Here is a 19,980-nt window from a genome sequence, read left to right on the forward strand (position 1 = left end):
GCTCGGTTCATACTTTTATATTTTTTACGTGTTCTAATCCCAAATTGTCTATGCCCTGTACGCTGTCCTTGTTTTCCTTCTTGTGGAACTCTATTTGTGCGATGGTGTCGAACATCGGTAGGGTTTTGGTTTCCGGGGTGAATATCAAGAGAAGCGCTGCGATGAGCGCCGTAGAACTGAAGAGTAATGATGGAAGAGCTTTGAACTCGCTTCTCTGAAAAAAAAACAAGCAAGAAATTGGCAAGATTAAGCAGCGTGGTAGGCAAAGTTTTATTGATACGTTCAAAGAGGATCCGTTGACCGTTTTCCTTTTAATTAAAAAACTTTACAAATTGCACCCATGATAATAAATGACTTAGGTACACTGCGTACATTATACCATCTGTGGATAAACCTAGTTACGATGTGTTGTCTTTGTCAGTGAGAACACTTTTCTAATGCATGAGACAAAGACAAAACATTTTTTGTCCGGTGTAATTATGACGTCAGTAATAGGTAGGTTATAGGTAAGTTCTGACTTCTGTAATACAGGGTGCAACAAAACTAACTAAACTAATACCTAATATAACTTTCGGGTGTATATTATGAGTCCTGTGTATAGAGTTCACTGTAAAAGTCGTAGTGCTGAAAGAGATTTTTTCACTTTTAAATTTATGACTCTTGGACGCTTGCCCATACAAATCATAAAAAAAATTGCTCTTTCAGCGCTGCTATTTTCATAGTGAACTCTTTATACCCCTCTACCTAAAGAGTTACACCCTAGGGCAGAGGTTTCCAATCTTTATCAGCCTGCGGCGCATTTACAAGTCAATATTTTGTCACTGCGCCCTACTCTACCGATTAAAGCAGGGCGCGTTTGATTCCAAAAAGATACATAGATGAACACCTTTAATGATTATAGCTGTTAGGTTAAGCAGGTAAATAATAATAAACAAAATATTTCATCACCTGCATGCTTTGTATAATTCATATTATCATTTTATTTTATAATATTCGTGGTTATGGATAATGATGGAGGATCGACTCACGGGCCACGGCGCACAGTGGATCGAAAATCGAGTTTCATAGACATAGGAACTTGAGTTTCCAGATGTCTTTTTTTTATGCTGAAATATGTTCTCCTAGTTGTTATTACATAACAAAATGTAAAAAGACTCCACTACGTGTAATAATAAAGAAGTTATAATTTTTTAAAAGTAATTTTTGTATGGAGCCGACAGGAAAAATGAGCATATCTCTGAAATCGCATGGTTGGCCGTTATATCCTCACACACTATTATAGTACTAATTATATATAATTATTACTCACATTTTGGCATATTTTGTATTACGGCACCATTTGCGATTTTTTTTCTAAAATTCATCAAAATTAAAAATATATTTTATTCTATTTGTATTTGTTGCAAAAGTTTATGCTGTGGTTAAATGAGGTCTTTTTCATAATATTTTAATACCATAGGATCACATAATTGGCCAAGTGCGAGTCGGACTCGCGCACGAAAGGTTCCGTAACATTATAGAGCAAATTAGGCCATAAATTGTGTTTTTTCTATGAGAGTCCCACTTAATTTTATATTTCAGTGTAATATTAAGTATAGTTAAATATTAAAGTACACATATAACTAAGGATTGTGTTAAAAAATTCAAGAACCTATCTGTTGCCATTATTGATATCTAAGAGCAAAAAAGCCCAAAAAATCACGATTGTTGTATGGGAGCCTCCCTTAAATATTAATTTTATTTTGTTTTTAGGGTTCCGTGGTCAACAAGGAACCCTTATAGTTTTGGTCTGTCCGTCATTCATTGCTTCACTATTAACTATCAAAAATGCAAATTAAATGTCAAAAGAAGGAATTGCAGACTGCCATTGCTTTCAAAAATGTTCTGGGAATTTCAAATCTAAGTATCTTCATAGTCAATACTCAATACCCATTACCCATCTTTAGGTGACGCCGCGTTAAACTTTAAAGTAAAAAATCTTTTTGGATATTATGTTTTAGATCGCTTGTTTTAGTTGGGGCCGGGCCGGGCTGGCCTCTCATAGAAAACCAGAAATGGAACAGCAAGAAATGGAAAGGGCGTAAGCGACAAAATGGTTTTTGTCGCGTAATTTAAAAACCATAAATAAAAAATATATTTCATATAAGCTATGGGCAAATTATAGTGTATGCTTGAACTAATATTGTACACATTTTGGAAGCTTAAATCACTCTCCTCTGTTGGTAAAATTAGAATCCCTGTTTTTATAGAGGTCTTTTTGATTAATTATTCTGTGTTATAAAAGTTGACCAATCGTGTTATGCTATGGATAATTCAAAGATGAAGACATGATGAATACTGACAATGAACTTTAATATCTTAGCATTAGTCATTGTTGAGAAAAATCGATATCGCTGCAGCCAAATTATCAAGACGTCACCTTAAAATTGGTCAACACTTTAGACTTGAAATTTTTACAGGATTTATTAGGCTTCCTTCTAGTTTCGCTTTAATTAAGTAGAAGACTCCTACACTAATAAATATAATTTAAGCGAAGGTGTGCCTGTCTGTCTGTAAAAACAAAGGTTCTTCACCTCTCCTTTGAAATTTGTGTTTACCTTAATCTCGCGAAAGGGCATAATGAAAAACGACTAAACAAACCACAAAATAGGAACAATCAGGAAGCTAAACTTATACCACAAATAACAACTGTCCAGAATCAAGTTATACAACAAAGTAACAACTATCCAGAAGCAACGTATACCACAAAATAACAACTAACCAGAAGCACAGTCAACGGTGCCAACAGACTGCCAATACGCGCTGTAGTATTGCATATCCCGAACAGCGTTCCTCGCACACTCGTAGGGAACAGCTCTAGGGCAAAAGTGTAAACGCCGGTGAAACATATGACGGCGCCTAACTTGCCCAGCAGAAACAGGAGTACAGTCAGCCAGGATAGATCTAGAAGAAGAAAAAAGTCTGTATTAAACATACGTAAAACGGTTAGAAGATTGGGCGTAGATATTGGGATTGGGGGGGGTATTGATACATCCGGTGCTAAACATTGCGAAGTTTAATTTAACTTTGTGGTTCTCTCCTAAACTGATGTCTATGTTAATAATTGTTAAGTGCGTTTTTTTTTAAAGAGTAAGTTATAATTGCAGATTATCTGCCCCAAAACCCATTGGCACAGTCGTAACCAGAAAACAGCGTCCCCAGTACTGCTTTGGCTACTTTTTGGAAAGCCTACAAACTTAGGCTCATTTTCCGATTTTTTTCACAACTCTATAATGTCCATGTCTACCTAGTTGCTTAACCGTCCAGCTTAAGTAAGAATCTACCGGGTAACCCGAGAGTACTTGGTTTTTCAATTACTTACTTTCAGGGGAAAATGATGCTGCTGTCAGGAAGACAGCTAGGAATGCGTAGCTGCATTGCAATGTTAATTTCCTTCCATATTTGTCCAGCACGTATAAGGCTAGCAGATCACTGGGAAATGACGTCACTGATGCTAACACGAAATTCGTGTATTTGTTCCCCGGTAGAAGAACGGAGTGGATCGCCAGACCGTAGTAAACAAAGCTAGAAGTGAAGAAGCAGAAGGACGCAACAGCGAGTCGTACAGTCATCTCTTTCGAGCTCAATACATCTTTCAAGTTTTCTGTCTCGCTCTGTTTTATGGCATCCAACTTTTTGGTCAGCTCGTCACCGCTTAAGTCGTCTATTTCTTTGTCTGTAACACTTATATTGTTGACTCTCGCCACGAATTTAAGCGTTTCCTTCACTTCTGATATCTTTTCGTTTACTAGTTGCCATCGCATGCTCTCTTTTAGGACGAATATGTATAGCACGAAGAGCGCGGTCGGTGCGTATACTATGGCAACAATATATTTCCAATACTGTACACCCATTGCTATAAGAGCGAAGAAGACTTCTCCAATATAAATCGCGTAGGAGAAGACTACGCCTGTGACCACTCTTTTGGAATTCCCACCGACTTCAATCACTGAAACATGAAAATTGTACATTAGAATCGCATTCTGAACTGGTTATTTCTTGAAAGGACATCAATAAAGGCTTAAAGCAAAAAATTAAGCTTCAAAACACATGCCAATACAATTTCATCTGAGGCAGTGCTGATCATGTGGGAGAGTAAACAAGAGTAGGTTCTCTACACCATCACATCATACAACATCCAACCCATGGATCATCAAGTCTGACAAATATCATGTGATAAGCCTGTATTGTAGTACCTCCTAAGTCCTAACCAAAGTTGTAGGAAACATCACCATCATAGTAATTATTAAACCCACGACTTCCATCAAACTCTTTTGCTCCGAGTCTCGCTCTAAGCCACTGGGCCTAGAAAAGCTTGACTATCCCTTTGAGCGTTGTAGTGGATCTAGGCAACATGACCTTGCAATAGCTACTGCCTATAGCAGCATTGTTTACAGTTTTTTTTTATGAAATAAGGGGGTAAACAAGCAAACGGGTTCACCTGATGGAAAGCAACTTCCGTCGCCCATGGACACTCGCAACATCAGAAGAGCTGCATACGTGCGTTGCCGGCCTTTTAAGCGGGAATAGGGGAGGGTAAGGAAGGGAATAGGGTAGGGGATTGGGCCTCCGGTAAACTCACTTACTCGGCGAAACACAGCGCAAGAGCTGTGAGCCCGTGGTATTTCTCCGGTCGAGCCGGCACATTTGTGCCGAAGCATGGCTCTACCACGTAACTCCGTTGCGCCAAAATTCGTTTATCGCGCGGGAACCGTACATTTTTTCCGGATAAAAAGTATCCTATGTCCTTTCCCAGGACACAAAGTATCTCCATACAAAATTTCAACAAAATCGGTTTAGCCGTTACAGACAGACAAACACACATTTATTAGAATAGATTTTACATTGTTTAACAAAAACATAGTACTCACTTATGACGATGCCAACTGTGTAAAGACCTGATGCGAGTAGGGTCTCCAGAAACTCAACAACCAAGTACGTAGAATAGTTGCTTAGAAACATCTTGATGACACCAACCAAACCACCAACTGAGCAAATAATAAGAGCTGGCTTCCTTCCGTACCTGAAATTAGAAAAATATTGTTAGGATCAGTTACATCGAAACATGAAGAGCCGCGGCGATACGCACGTCTTCTTGTGTGAACAGAAAATTAAGTCGCGTCTCTTTTCGTTTTCAATGTTTATATTTATAAACGAAAGCTGAAAGGTTAAGAATTCTCATTAGCTAGATGCAAGAGCGTTGATTTAAAAACATTATCATTAGATTATAGAGCAATTGTAGAGCTTATAATATTTTAAATGCCTTCATTTAGCTTTTTGTAACTCATTATTGAAGTCATTTATAAAAGCTAGCTAAAGACTAAATCCAGCTAGCAAAAAGGCTCTGGAAATCTGAAAACCCCAAAACTCCAAAGCTCTTGACTCGGAGGTCGTAGGTTCGATTCCCGCGCTGGAAACATAGCAAGTTTGGTTAAGACAATGCAGGCTGATCACCTGATTGTCTGACGAGTAAGATGATCCATGCGTCGGATGGGCACGTAAAAGTCGGTCCTGTGCCTGACCTCTCGCCAGTCGTGTCGGTCGTCCTCCACTGGGTTATGAGAGTAAAAGGAATAGAGTCGAGTGCTCTTGTGTACTGCGCACACACTTGGGCACTATAAAATTACTTAACTGGGCTGGGTTCAAAGTGTCAGTTAGTATCAAAAATAATAAGTTAAAATGTACATGCTAACGCCATCTGTTAGCACATTTGAGAAACTGACAGTGTCTATACCTCGTCTATACTCTATTGTAATGTCTAATATATATTCTGTGTGTCTCCTGTTGTAATGTGTCAATTTCAAATAAACTACTCTGCACGTTGCTCTGCACTGAATAACCGGCTAGTTTTATTTGAGGTTATGGGCTTATCCCAGAATTTCCACAGTATTTAAAGTGAGATATTAGTTTTTTCGAATAAAGTCGTGTTGTGCAAGATGTCAACGAACTATTTAGCTAGTGTGCCTAAGTTGAAGGGCCGGGATAACTACGATGAGTGGACATTTGCAGTTGAAAATTTACTCGTGTTGGAAGGCATGTTACATTGTGTCAAGACAGTGGAAGGAAGAGATATTAAACCCGAAGATGATGCGAAGACGCGGGCCAAATTATCTCTAACCATTGATCCAGCTTTGTATGTGCACATCAGGCAGACAAAGACCTCAAAAGAGTTGTGGGATAAACTGAAATCTCTGTTTGACGACTCAGGTTTTTCGAGGAAGATTTCTTTGTTGCGGCATCTGATTTCAATACGACGAGAGAACTGTGAAAATATGACCGCCTACGTGACTCAAATTGTGGAAACATCGCAAAGATTGAGTGGTACAGGTTTCGATATAACAGATCAGTGGATTGGATCGTTGATGCTGGCCGGATTGCCGGATAGATTTTCGCCTATGATTATGGCAATAGAACACTCTGGCATTCAAATCACAGCCGACGTTATCAAGACCAAGCTGATGGATATGGAACCAGAAATGGCATCAGTGACATATAACGAAAATGAGTCTGAATCGGCACTTGCAACAAAATGGGTGAAACATAAAACCGCTGCTGGCAACACCAATAAAGGCGGGATGTCAAATGTCAAAATGACAGGAGGAAATAAAAATAACATAACCTGTTACAAATGCAAATCGCCGGGCCATTATCGTAATCAATGTCCTATGGTGGTCAAATCAAACAGAAATAAGTCCTCTAATGCTTTTAGTGCAGTATTTTTAAGCGCTAAATATGGAAAATACGAGTGGTACGTAGATTCGGGAGCAAGTTCCCACATGACAGCAGTCGAAAGTTGGCTGGAAAAGGATTCGACTCCACAAACTTTCCCGGAGATTTTGGTGGCAAACCAGGAAAAACTTCAAGTCTCGTGTAAAGGAAATGTTAAAATATCAACACAGAAAGGTTATGATGTAACAATAAAAGATGTTTTATTAGTGCCTAGCCTGACAACAAACTTATTGTCAGTGAGTCAGCTTATAAAGAATAACAACAGTGTGTCCTTCTCAGACAGTCAGTGTAAAATATACAATGCGAAGAAAGAACTGGTAGCTGTTGCCAATTTAACTGACGGTGTATACAAATTGGATATCTGTGATACACCAGTGACAAATTGTTTTCTTGCAAAAGACAATGGATTATTGTGGCACAGGCGGTTAGGACACATAAACCATAACGACTTGAATAAAATGAAGAATGGCGCCGTGGAAGGTGTTAGCTATGAAGGCAGTTGTGAAATTACAAAATCTAACTGTGTAATTTGCTGCGAGGGCAAGCAGACACGTCTACCTTTTCCCGTTGGTTCCAGAGCTACGGAGGTACTGGAAATTGTGCATGCTGATGTGTGTGGGCCAATGGAAACCAGGTCTATAGGTTTGGCCAGATTCTTCCTACTCTTCGTGGATGACTACAGCCGTATGTCATTTATATATTTCATGAAAGAAAAGAGTGAGGTGCCTAAATATTTTAAAGAATTTAAATTAATGGTGGAGAAACAGAAAAATGCCAATATCAAGATCCTACGAACAGATAATGGTGGAGAGTTTTGTTCAAAGATGATGGAAGATTTCTTGAAAGAATGTGGCATTGTACACCAAAAGACGAACCCGTACACACCAGAACAAAATGGTATGTCAGAAAGGAACAATCGGACAATTGTTGAGAGAGCGCGTTGCTTGTTGTTTGATGCCAAGCTAGCAAAAAAGTTTTGGGCAGAGGCCGCTTCAACAGCAGTTTACTTAAGAAACCGGTCTATAGCCTCAGGTTTGCATGATAAAACTCCGTATGAGTTGTGGCATGGCAGAAAACCTAATATGGCTCATATACGCATTTTTGGTAGCCCAGTGATGGTGCACATACCTAAGGAGAGAAGGAACAAGTGGGACAGAAAAGCTCAGCAGCATATTCTTGTTGGTTACTCTGAGTATGTGAAGGGCTATAGAGTGTATGACCCAGTGAAAAATAAGGTTACAACAAGCCGAGATGTAGTAGTGATGGAAGGAACATTGGCAGGTGGAAAATCGGCAGCAAGTGAAGCTACATGGTGTATCGAAGAAGACAGTCATGTTTCAGAAGTGAATGATCGTTCAGTGGGGGATTGTAACAGTATGGAACGATCAGAGTTAGAATCAGAGACCCCATCTGACAGTGAATCATCACAGCAAACATTCTATGAAGCCGAGGCCGATGAGACTTACGTTCCCGATAGTTCATCATCTAGCAGCAGTCCAATTATGATGCTGGAACAGGAACCAGACGCAGAGTATTCCAGCAGAGAAAAAAGAGTGCGGCGGAAGCCTGATAAGTTCTTTCCAAGTTGGCTGGTCACTACACATGGTGAGCCGACAGTGGCAGAAGCGCTAAATGGTCCCGAGAGTGTGCAGTGGAGAAAGGCAATGGACGAGGAAATCGAGTCATTCCGAAAGAATGAAGTGTTTGAACTTGTGGATGCTCCAAAAGGAGCTACTATTGTGCAGTGTCGGTGGGTCCTAAAAAAGAAATACAAAAGTGATAGTGAAGTGCAATACCGTGCGCGATTAGTGGCAAAGGGTTTTACCCAAAGACAAGGAATTGACTATGATGAGACATTTTCGCCAGTTGTTCGTCACTCTACTTTAAGACTATTGTTTGCGCTAAGTGTAAAGTTAGGATTAGAAATTAACCAATTAGATGTTAAAACGGCTTACTTAAACGGTAAATTAAAAGAGGAAATATTTATGTGTGTACCAGAAGGTTTTGTATCCCAAATGGGTGGTAAAGTTTTAAAACTTAGGAAGGCAGTGTATGGATTAAAACAATCCGCGTTGGCCTGGTATGAGAGAGTCAGAGATGTTTTGTGTAAAAATAACTTTAAAAACTGTACACAAGAGCCATGTTTATTTACAAAAATTAATAAGGATGTAAAAATAATAATAGCATTGTATGTCGATGATTTTCTTATATTTTCTGATAATAAAGTTGAAACTGAGAAGCTAAAGTGTATCTTGAGCTCAGAATTTAATATTAAAGATTTGGGCGAAGTTAAAAATTATTTAGGAATGAATATTAATGTAAAGAAAAACTCTAGTAGTTATGAGATAACTGTCGATCAGCAAGAATACATAGATGAATTGTTATTAAAATTTAAAATGACTGATTGTAAAACAGTGGATACCCCTATTGAAAGTAAATTAAATGTAACTAAGGCAGAAAAATGTATGTCAGGTATTAGTTATCAAAAACTTATAGGTTGTCTCATGTATCTAGCTGTTATGACAAGGCCTGATATTGCTTACTCAGTTAGTTACTTAAGTCAATTTAATACTTGCTACAATACTGAGCATTGGAATTATGCAAAAAGGGTGTTGAGGTATTTATGTAAAACAAAAACATATTGTTTAAAGTTCAGTAGTAAGGGAGATGGTTTAAGTGGTTTTGTCGATGCCGACTGGGCTAGTGATTCTTTAGACCGCAAGTCCTATACTGGTTTTTGCTTTGTCATGTCAGGTTCAGCTATCTCTTGGCAGAGCAGGAAACAGAAAGTTACAGCGCTTTCGAGCACAGAAGCCGAATATGTGGCACTTTCTGAAGCCTGCAGAGAAGCCATATATTTAAGACAACTATTGTATGAACTTACTGGAACTTTGGTCAAAACTCAGTTGTATTGTGACAACCAAAGTGCATTGAAAATGACCAAAAATTATCAATGTCACAATAGAACAAAACATATTGATGTTAAACATCACTTTGTGCGAGAGGTTGTTAAAGATGAAAAGGTAGTTATTTCTTACTTACCAACTAACGAGATGCCTGCGGATTTGTTGACCAAAGGGTTAGGATCCATAAAACATTATAAATTTATGGAGATCTTAGGAATCATTAAAATGTAGTTTACTTAGTTCTTAGTTTGTTGATGGTATGTGATGTGTCATGACCACGTTTACTTATTTTTGATAAGTGGGGGTGTCAGTTAGTATCAAAAATAATAAGTTAAAATGTACATGCTAACGCCATCTGTTAGCACATTTGAGAAACTGACAGTGTCTATACCTCGTCTATACTCTATTGTAATGTCTAATATATATTCTGTGTGTCTCCTGTTGTAATGTGTCAATTTCAAATAAACTACTCTGCACGTTGCTCTGCACTGAATAACCGGCTAGTTTTATTTGACAAAGAAGCCGGCCACCGTCACCATAGTAAAAGGAGGGGAAGTAAGTTATCTTCATATAAAGGCACCGCGCGCGGCTTGTATGTGTGCGCCATAGTATCAATGCTTAATAAAATCTGCCATTGCTTCCAATTCAATAATTAAAACAATTTCTAATCGTAAAAATCTTATAAAACCCTGGATGACACCTGGACTATTACGGTGCATTAAAACTAGAGATGCCCTACATAAAAAACTTAAAAAAGATATAAATAATGAAATAATTAAAATATCTTATAATATGAGGTACAGAAACTTTTGCAATAGAATTTTAAAAAATGTTAAAAAAAAGTTTGATAAAAGTCAATTTCACAGTGCAGGTAAAAACAATATACTAGTATGGAACGCGATTCAAAAAACTACTTTTACCGAGAAAGACAAAAGCGCACCTATGGAACTTCCTAAAAGTAATAGTAAGGAAGACAAAATTAATTCATATTTTGTTCAAGTAGGCGCAACTCTAGCAAATAAAATCCAGGAAAAACCCCAACCCACAATTGATGATAGTCCTTCAAACTGTAATTCTCTCTTTTTGTTACCTACTTCAGAAGAAGAAGTGAAATCGATTTTGTCTTCATTACGCCCAGACTCTGCTACCGGACATGATGGTATACCAAGTTTTGTACTAAAACATTTTTCACATATTTTCATTCCCTCTCTAGTCCACTTTTTTTTTAACTTGTCCCTTTCAAATGGTGTCTTTCCCGATTCATTTAAGTTAGCTGAAATCATCCCAATCCACAAGAGTGGGCCTCGAGACCATGTCGAAAACTACAGACCAATAGCCATCCTTCCTGTGATGTCAAAAATATTAGAAAGACTTTTAAACAATAGACTAATTAGCTTTATAAACAAAAATAACATTCTTTCCCAATCCCAATACGGTTTTAGAGCAGGTATATCGACTACTGATGCTGTGCATGATTTAACAGATTTTATTGTGAAAGGGTTAGATAAGAAACTCAAAGTTCTTGGCATCTTCTTGGATCTGGCCAAGGCTTTCGACACGGTCTACATACCCATCCTAGTATCGAAACTCGATAAAATTGGAGTTAGAGGTACCCAACTTACGCTTTTTCAAAGCTACCTCACGAACAGACGTCAAAGAGTCAGGATTGGAGAAACTATAAGTGATGAGCTTCCCATTGAATATGGTGTCCCGCAGGGTAGTATCCTGGGCCCAACCCTATTCCTCATTTATATTAATAATCTTTGTAAATTAGCCCTACCTCATGGAAGAATTTTCACCTATGCCGACGATACAGCTCTTCTCTTTCAAACTGACTCATGGGAGTAAACATTTCACGTCGCTCAGCTAGGCCTTAATAAAGTCACAAGGTGGCTTAACCGCAACTACCTTACACTTAACGTAGACAAGACAAACTATTTGTTTTTCCCTAACTGGAGCAATGCAATCCCCACCCTGCCTAAATTTAATAGTACATTCATGTTCGGGAGGATCCACAAAATATGATTGTTCATGTCTGCCTCTAACGCGCACTAAGAGCGTTAAGTATTTAGGAATTTTAAATGACAATAAAATGTTATTCGATAGCCACATTAGCACTATTGTTAAAAAAGTCCGTAAACTATCATTTTTATTTTATAGAATCAGACACATTTGTGATGAAATTCTCATTAGAAAAATATATCTAGCACTCGTCCAATCTCTCATTTCCTACTGTATAGTTATTTGGGGTGGCATTCCGAAAAACCCAATTGTTGCGCCTAGAAAGATGAGAGGTGTATTCTAAAAGTTGGTTGGAATTTGCCAAGGCTATACCCGACAACTGAGTTATATAAGAAATGTAGAGTTTTAACCATACGCCAGTTGTTTATTTTAGGAACTATAATTAAAAAACATACTACTCTAGACTACGACAAGTATCTAAAACAAGCCAATCGCCGAAAATTAAAGATTTGCCCTGTTGATATCTTTAAAACCACTTTTGCACAAAGATTCTTTTGCTTCCTTGGTACATTCTTATACAATAAAATTAATAATATTCTTTCTATATATCATGGAAATAAATTAAAATGTAAATTAAAACTAATAACTTGGTTAAATGTAAAGGAGTGTTATGTCAATTTTAGGTTTAGACAAATTAACCCCAGAGATATTATTGATACCTTTAAATTGTTGAATATTAAAAATACTGCTGATCTCTGGGGTATCGGGGGCTAAAAATTATTAAATCAATAATTGATATCGTAGCTCCTCATCTAGCAATGATTTTTAATGACTGCATAAAAAATGGTGTTTTTCCTGACTTAATGAAACTCAAACTCAAACTCAAAATTTTTTATTCAGAATAAATTTTTTCAAATATTCTCTGAACGTCGGGGCTACACAGATGCCTACCACCGGTTACCACCGGTAGCATAGCAAGATTGTTCCTTTATTTAAAGCCGGGACTAAATCGGATCCCACGAATTTCAGGCCTATATCGATTCTACCGACCTTTAGTAAAATATTTAAAAAAAATATTTTAAAACAACTACTAGTGCATTTTAATTCAAATAATTTGCTACATGATAACCAATACGGATTTACTAAGGGTAGATCCACAACGAATGCTATAGTAGGTAGGTATAGGACTTCTTTGTAGTATTTTTGAAGCTTGGGAGGAGTCGCAGGATGCCTTAGGTGTGTTTTGCGATCTCTCTAAAGCCTTCGATTGTGTTGAGCATGCTACATTGATCAGGAAACTGCGCCACTACGGCATAAAGGACTCTGCTCTCAGCCTTTTGACTTCTTACCTTAAAAATAGGACTCAAAGGGTTGAGGTAAATAGTAAAAGGTCCAATGGAACCAAAATAGAATTAGGTGTCCCACAGGGATCTATCTTAGGCCCATTTCTTTTTCTCATCTATATAAATGACTTACCTTATCTAGTAAAGGATAATAATAATGAGATAGTGCTTTTTGCGGATGACACTTCACTTATTTTTAAAGTGAACCGACAACAGTCGAACTACGACGAGATAAACAGTGCTCTCTCAAAAATAGGACATTGGTTTAATGTTACTAACTTACTTTTAAATTCTAGTAAAACTAAATGTATAAAGTTTACTTTGCCCAATGTTAGGCAAGTCCAAATCAATGTGCTATTAAATGATGAGAAGATGAATTTGGTAGATAGCACTGTATTCCTAGGTATTACACTTGATAGTAAATTACAGTACCTCACATTGCTAAACTAGCAGGTAGGCTCAGTTCTGCAGCATATGCAGTCAGAAAAATTAGAGAAATTTCTGACGAAGACACGGCACGATTATTATATTTTAGTTATTTTCATAGTAGGATGTCATATGGAATCCTTTTATGGGGAAACGCTGCCGACATTAATACACTATTTGTGCTGCAGAAGCGAGCCATACGTTCTATTTATAAAATGTCTGCTTTAGAATCTCTGAGAGATAAATTTAAAGAAATTGGTATTCTAACTGTTGCTTCTCAATACATTTTGGACAATGTAATATATTATGTTAGAAAAAAAATTAATTAATTTAAAGTTAAAAGTGACACTCACTGTAGAAATACTAGAAATAAGCACAATCTGGATATGGCAGTGATCAGACTTAGTAAAGTCAGTAAATCTTTTAAAGGTCAAGGCCTTTACAATAAAATCCCAGAAAACGTTCAAAATCTTTCCATCAATAAATTTAAAAAGTAGTCAAAGAGCGTTTGTGTGTTAAAGCTTATTATAAGGTCAATGATTTCATAGAAGATGGCACATCTTGGTAGTAGGATGGCTTCTTGCAAGACTACTTCTACATTATTATATTATGACTTACAATTATGTATGTTGACATTGTATATAATATTAAGTTACAAAATTGTAAACTTTATTTTAAAAAGAACAATTTTTCCCTCACTTTTTTGGTAAAAAGTGGGACCCGTGCGAGTTTCTTACGCCGGTTCTTCTCGCCGGGGTAGTTCCCAAACCGGTGGTAGGCATCAGGTAGACATTCTGAAAAAATTTGAATCAAATTTACTCAGAAATAAAACATTTCTTATTTTATTTATTTAGTTACGAAGACACGGAAAATTTACTATATGGACAAAAATAAATAAGATAAAAAAGATAAAACCGACTTCAAAATTGTACGTAATAGAGAATTTAAATTCACTATCTCAAAAACTACTAAACCGATTTTGCTGAAACTTGCATCATTCCCCAAGTTGAGGTATTACATACATACATATCAAATTGGTAACCTCCTTTTTTGATGTCGGTTAAATCATCTCATATCCTTATATTTAACCTACAATTTTACACACACACACACACACACACACACACACACACACACACACACACACACACACACACGTAGTTAAGATAAATGTAAGAATAAATTGCTATAGAATATTATAATATTATTAGTTGTCACTTTGTTACTCCGTATTTTGTTTGTGAGGGGGGGCCTGGGGTACCAATATACAGGCCTTGGCTTAGTTTGGGCTCCATGTCTCCCACAAATTGCATAATATGTAATTTTTGGGAGAAATAAACTTATTATTATTATTATTAATGCGTCGCCACGTACGGCACACAACGAAATCTCGGCGGTACCAGCCTTATAAAACTGGCCGAGATTTTGTTGTGTGCCGTAGGTGTCGACGCATTGATACTATGGCGCACACATACAAGCCGCTCGCGGTGCCTTTATATGAAGATAACTTACTTCCCCTCCTTTTACTATGCCGTCACCGAAACCGGTGTGGGAGTTATTATTATTATTATTGCTATAATATTATGCTTACTTATCAGCTATCCATCCAGCCACGGACATGGAGAACATCATTCCAGTGTTGTGGATGGTACCCACCAGCGTCGACTTCCAGGAGTGGCAGCCAAGGTTCAGCTGGAATAACAGGTTATAGTGAAAACTCGATAATCCGGCCTTAATATACCTACGGATTCGCCATTATCCGGACTACCATTGGAAAATGTATATTCCGGATTGCAATCCCTATCTACACGGCCAAACTCTACTGACGAATTCTACATACCAGTAAATATTATTAATTATTATGTATTATGTACTAGCGACCCGCCCCGGCTTCGCACGGGCATAAAATATATTATAGTCTATGTCACTCACTGAAGAAATGATTAAAATCGATTCAGTAGTTTTTAATTATATTTATTACTACCCGTGGCCCGCGTTGGTCGGTACCGCCGCAAAAGCTACGTCCCGCAATTTTTTAATCTGTAAATAAAAGTCTGTAGGTCCCGTTTTCACCCTTTGGGTACGGAACCCTAAAAAACTACCTAAAAACGACTTTGTTTTATAATATGTAGTGATAGTGATATACTTAGATACCTATGATTTGTGACAAATTCTTTCAGAACGTTGATACTAATGGTGCCTACCACCGGTTCGGGAACTATCCCGGCGAGAAGAACCGGCGTAAGAAACTCGCACTCGATATTATTATTACATATTATTATTATATTAATAATATAATTCGAACCCGCGACCCCCGGCTTGAGCTACCAATAGCCCACCAACTGAGCCACAGAGGTCGTCAAATTATTCCTGTTAATCGACTTCCTACTGTATTACATAATGATAATGTTAATAAGTATGTTTGTTACGTCATATATCACATATTATGTACGTGAAGATCGAAGGCTGATTATGTGCATAATATTAATAAAATCCGGCCAAGTATGTGTGTCATCTATAAGGTTCTGTAGTTATCCATTATTGTTTATTGAGCTATTTTGTTTTAAAGAAATGAGCAAGCATTTTTTATACGTTTTGTACTACTATCTCCTAAAGTTTAGAAGTAACACAGGGCAATGAATAAACAAAAAAACCTTCAAGAAGATGCAGATAAAGCGGATACTAAAATGTATAATATGGAAATATCGCCACAGTAGGTAATAGGTATATCCGTGCAAAGTTTCATCATTTTAGCATTTACCATTTGGATGTTAATTGTTATGCTTATGATGGACCGAACTAAGGAACCCTAAAACACATAATCTTTGAGGAAATAGAAATTGACGAAAACCTTACGGAAAAACTAGTCAATACCACAGACCTTATACTATATAGTTATACTAATTAATATAATATTTTCCTTTGTCTATGTCAATACTTATACCATCATTAGACTTAGGCTTAAAACTAAATATATACTTTTTATGCTCGAATAGACTATATTGTGTTGTTAGTTCCTTATGATTGGATTTCAAAGATATCAATACTTCCATACTAATATTATTGTTTATTATGAACGCGAAAGTATCTCTGTCTGTCTGTCTGTTATCTCTTCACGCCCAAACCTCTCAACCGATTTTTCTGAAATTTGATGTTGAGATACTTTGAGTCCCGGGAAAGGAACATAGGAACACTTTTCATCCCGGAAAAATGTACGGTTCCCGCGCTATAAACGAATTCTGACGCAACGGAGTTGCGGGCGTCATCTAATTTTTTTTGTTGACGGGGTTCATTCAGACCGCAACCCGACGCGTAGATGCATTTATGTACTGAATTGACAGATTGGCATCTCGCCTCGCGCAATTGAAATCTGTCAAATCCATACAAATTTATGCCGCGCCGCGCCTCGCCTCGCCTCGTCGCGTTGCGGTCTGAATTGACCCAGTTCACTATAATTTAAATATATTTTGCACTGTTTCTTTCAAAAAGTCGCCTTCGTTCCATTTCGCGGCGGTATAAATAGTCTTGGAGATTAAGTCAAGTTAAACTTATAATTGCTTTAGGGAAGATGGTGCCTTTACCTACCCCAACGTCCATAGTAGAAACTAATATAATATGTACCAATTTCTAGGCGTGGTATAATTAGAGACGTCTCTTCATATACCTTCTTTTTCTTAGCGCTCCATTCTAGTCTCTACATGCAATTGCTTTTGGCATGACGGTGCCTACCCTAGTAGCACACTCCGTTGGCCAACGATTGCCAACGGTTGGTAAACTGTCGGGGAATGGTGTGAGAAAATCCCAACAAAGGGCCTACAAAAAGCCAATCGTAAATTCCTACACTAAAATTCCGAACGAAGAGCCAACAATGGCCCAACATAAATTTTACGTTCCGCCGCCAACAGTAAAATGCCAACGAAGGCCCTACTGCGGCTTTTTGTTGTGTAGCCTACAGAACATCTATACAAATACTCAACATAGACCCAACATTGATTTTACGTTCTGCTGCCAACAGTGAAATTCAACAATCTGCCAACGAAGGCCCTTTAAGTGTTTTTGGTTGTGTAGCCTACAACACATATGTACAAATACCCAACATAGGCCCAACAAATATTTTGTTTTTTTTTCCCAACAGTGATTGGTGATAACCTGCCAACGAAGGCCCTACAGTGGCTTTTGGTTGTGTAGTCTACAGAACATCTATACAAGTACTCAACATAGGCCCAACATTGATTTTACGTTCTGCTGCCAACAGTGAAATTCAACAATCTGCCAACGAAGGCCCTTTAAGTCTTTTTGGTTGTGTAGCCTACAATACATATGTACAAATACCCAACATAGGCCCAACATATATTTTGTATTATTTTCCCAACAGTGATTGGTGATAACCTGCCAACGAAGGCCCTACTGTGGCTTTTGGTTGTGTAGCCTACAGGACATCTGTACAAATACCCAACATAGGCCCAACATATATTTTGTTATAGTTTTCCAACAGTGATTGGTGACAACCAGTCAACGAAGGCCCTACTGTGGCTTTCTGTTGTGTAGCCTACAACACATATGTACAAATACCCAACATAGGCCCAACATATATTTTGTATTATTTTCCCAACAGTGATTGGTGATAACCTGCCAACGAAGGCCCTACTGTGGCTTTTGGTTGTGTAGCCTACAGGACATCTGTACAAATACCCAACATAGGCCCAACATATATTTTGTTATAGTTTTCCAACAGTGATTGGTGACAACAGGCCAACGAAGGCCCTACTGTGGCTTTTGGTTGTGTAGCCTACAGGACATCTGTACAAATACCCACCATAGGCCCAACATATATTTTATTTTATTTTCCCAACTGTGATTGGTGATAACCTGCCAACGAAGGCCCTACTGCGGCTTTTGGTTGTGTAGCCTACAGGACATCTGTACAAATACCCAACATAGGCCCAACATATATTTTGTTATAGTTTTCCAACAGTGATTGGTGACAACCAGTCAACGAAGGCCCTACTGTGGCTTTTGGTTGTGTAGCCTACAGGACATCTGTACAAATACCCAACATAGGCCCAACATATATTTTGTATTATTTTCCCAACAGTGATTGGTGATAACCTGCCAACGAAGGCCCTACTGTGGCTTTTGGTTGTGTAGCCTACAGGACATCTGTACAAATACCCAACATAGGCCCAACATATATTTTGTTATAGTTTTCCAACAGTGATTGGTGACAACCAGTCAACGAAGGCCCTACTGTGGCTTTCTGTTGTGTAGCCTACAACACATATGTACAAATACCCAACATAGGCCCAACATTGATTTTACGTTCTGCTGCCAACAGTGAAATTCAACAATCTGCCAACGAAGGCCCTTTAAGTGTTTTTGTTTGTGTAGCCTACAACACATATGTACAAATACCCAACATAGGCCCAACATATATTTTGTTTTATTTTCCCAACTGTGATTGGTGATAACCTGCCAACGAAGGCCCTACTGTGGCTTTTGGTTGTCTAGCCTACAGGACATCTGTACAAATACCCAACGTAGGCCCAACATATATTTTGTTATAGTTTTCCAACAGTGATTGGTGACAACCGGCCAACGAAGGCCCTACAGTGGCTTTTGGTTGTGTAGTCTACAGAACATCTATACAAGTACTCAACATAGGCCCAACATTGATTTTACGTTCTGCTGCCAACAGTGAAATTCAACAATCTGCCAACGAAGGCCCTTTAAGTGTTTTTGGTTGTGTAGCCTACAATACATATGTACAAATACCCAACATAGGCCCAACATATATTTTGTATTATTTTCCCAACAGTGATTGGTGATAACCTGCCAACGAAGGCCCTACAGTGGCTTTTGGTTGTGTAGTCTACAGAACATCTATACAAGTACTCAACATAGGCCCAACATTGATTTTACGTTCTGCTGCCAACAGTGAAATTCAACAATCTGCCAACGAAGGCCCTTTAAGTGTTTTTGGTTGTGTAGCCTACAATACATATGTACAAATACCCAACATAGGCCCAACATATATTTTGTATTATTTTCCCAACAGTGATTGGTGATAACCTGCCAACGAAGGCCCTACTGTGGCTTTTGGTTGTGTAGCCTACAGGACATCTGTACAAATACCCAACGTAGGCCCAACATATATTTTGTTATAGTTTTCCAACAGTGATTGGTGACAACCGGCCAACGAAGGCCCTACTGTGGCTTTCTGTTGTGTAGCCTACAACACATATGTACAAATACCCAACATAGGCCCAACATTGATTTTACGTTCTGCTGCCAACAGTGAAATTCAACAATCTGCCAACGAAGGCCCTTTAAGTGTTTTTGGTTGTGTAGCCTACAACACATATGTACAAATACCCAACATAGGCCCAACATATATTTTGTTTTATTTTCCCAACTGTGATTGGTGATAACCTGCCAACGAAGGCCCTACTGTGGCTTTTGGTTGTCTAGCCTACAGGACATCTGTACAAATACCCAACGTAGGCCCAACATATATTTTGTTATAGTTTTCCAACAGTGATTGGTGACAACCGGCCAACGAAGGCCCTACTGTGGCT

The 19,980-nt window shown here is 38.0% G+C and overlaps 1 protein-coding gene across 1 annotated transcript in view; it reads right to left on the bottom strand.

Annotated features, from left to right (window-relative positions):
- Position 1: 1 nt before the first annotated feature.
- LOC121733713 (organic cation transporter protein-like) overlaps positions 2–19,980 on the bottom strand; it is a 37,198-nt gene continuing 17,219 nt past the window's right edge. The window contains exons 3-7 of the mRNA XM_042124062.1: positions 14,997–15,097; positions 4,911–5,062; positions 3,362–3,988; positions 2,762–2,943; positions 2–214 (exon numbers count right to left, since the gene is read on the bottom strand). Coding sequence (XP_041979996.1) covers positions 8–214; positions 2,762–2,943; positions 3,362–3,988; positions 4,911–5,062; positions 14,997–15,097 — 1,269 coding nt within the window. The 3' untranslated portion in view covers positions 2–7. The remainder of the gene's footprint in view (positions 215–2,761; positions 2,944–3,361; positions 3,989–4,910; positions 5,063–14,996; positions 15,098–19,980) is intronic.

The sequence above is a fragment of the Aricia agestis genome, chromosome 14 (assembly GCF_905147365.1).
Source record: "Aricia agestis chromosome 14, ilAriAges1.1, whole genome shotgun sequence".
Classification (NCBI taxonomy): Eukaryota; Metazoa; Arthropoda; class Insecta; order Lepidoptera; family Lycaenidae; genus Aricia; species Aricia agestis.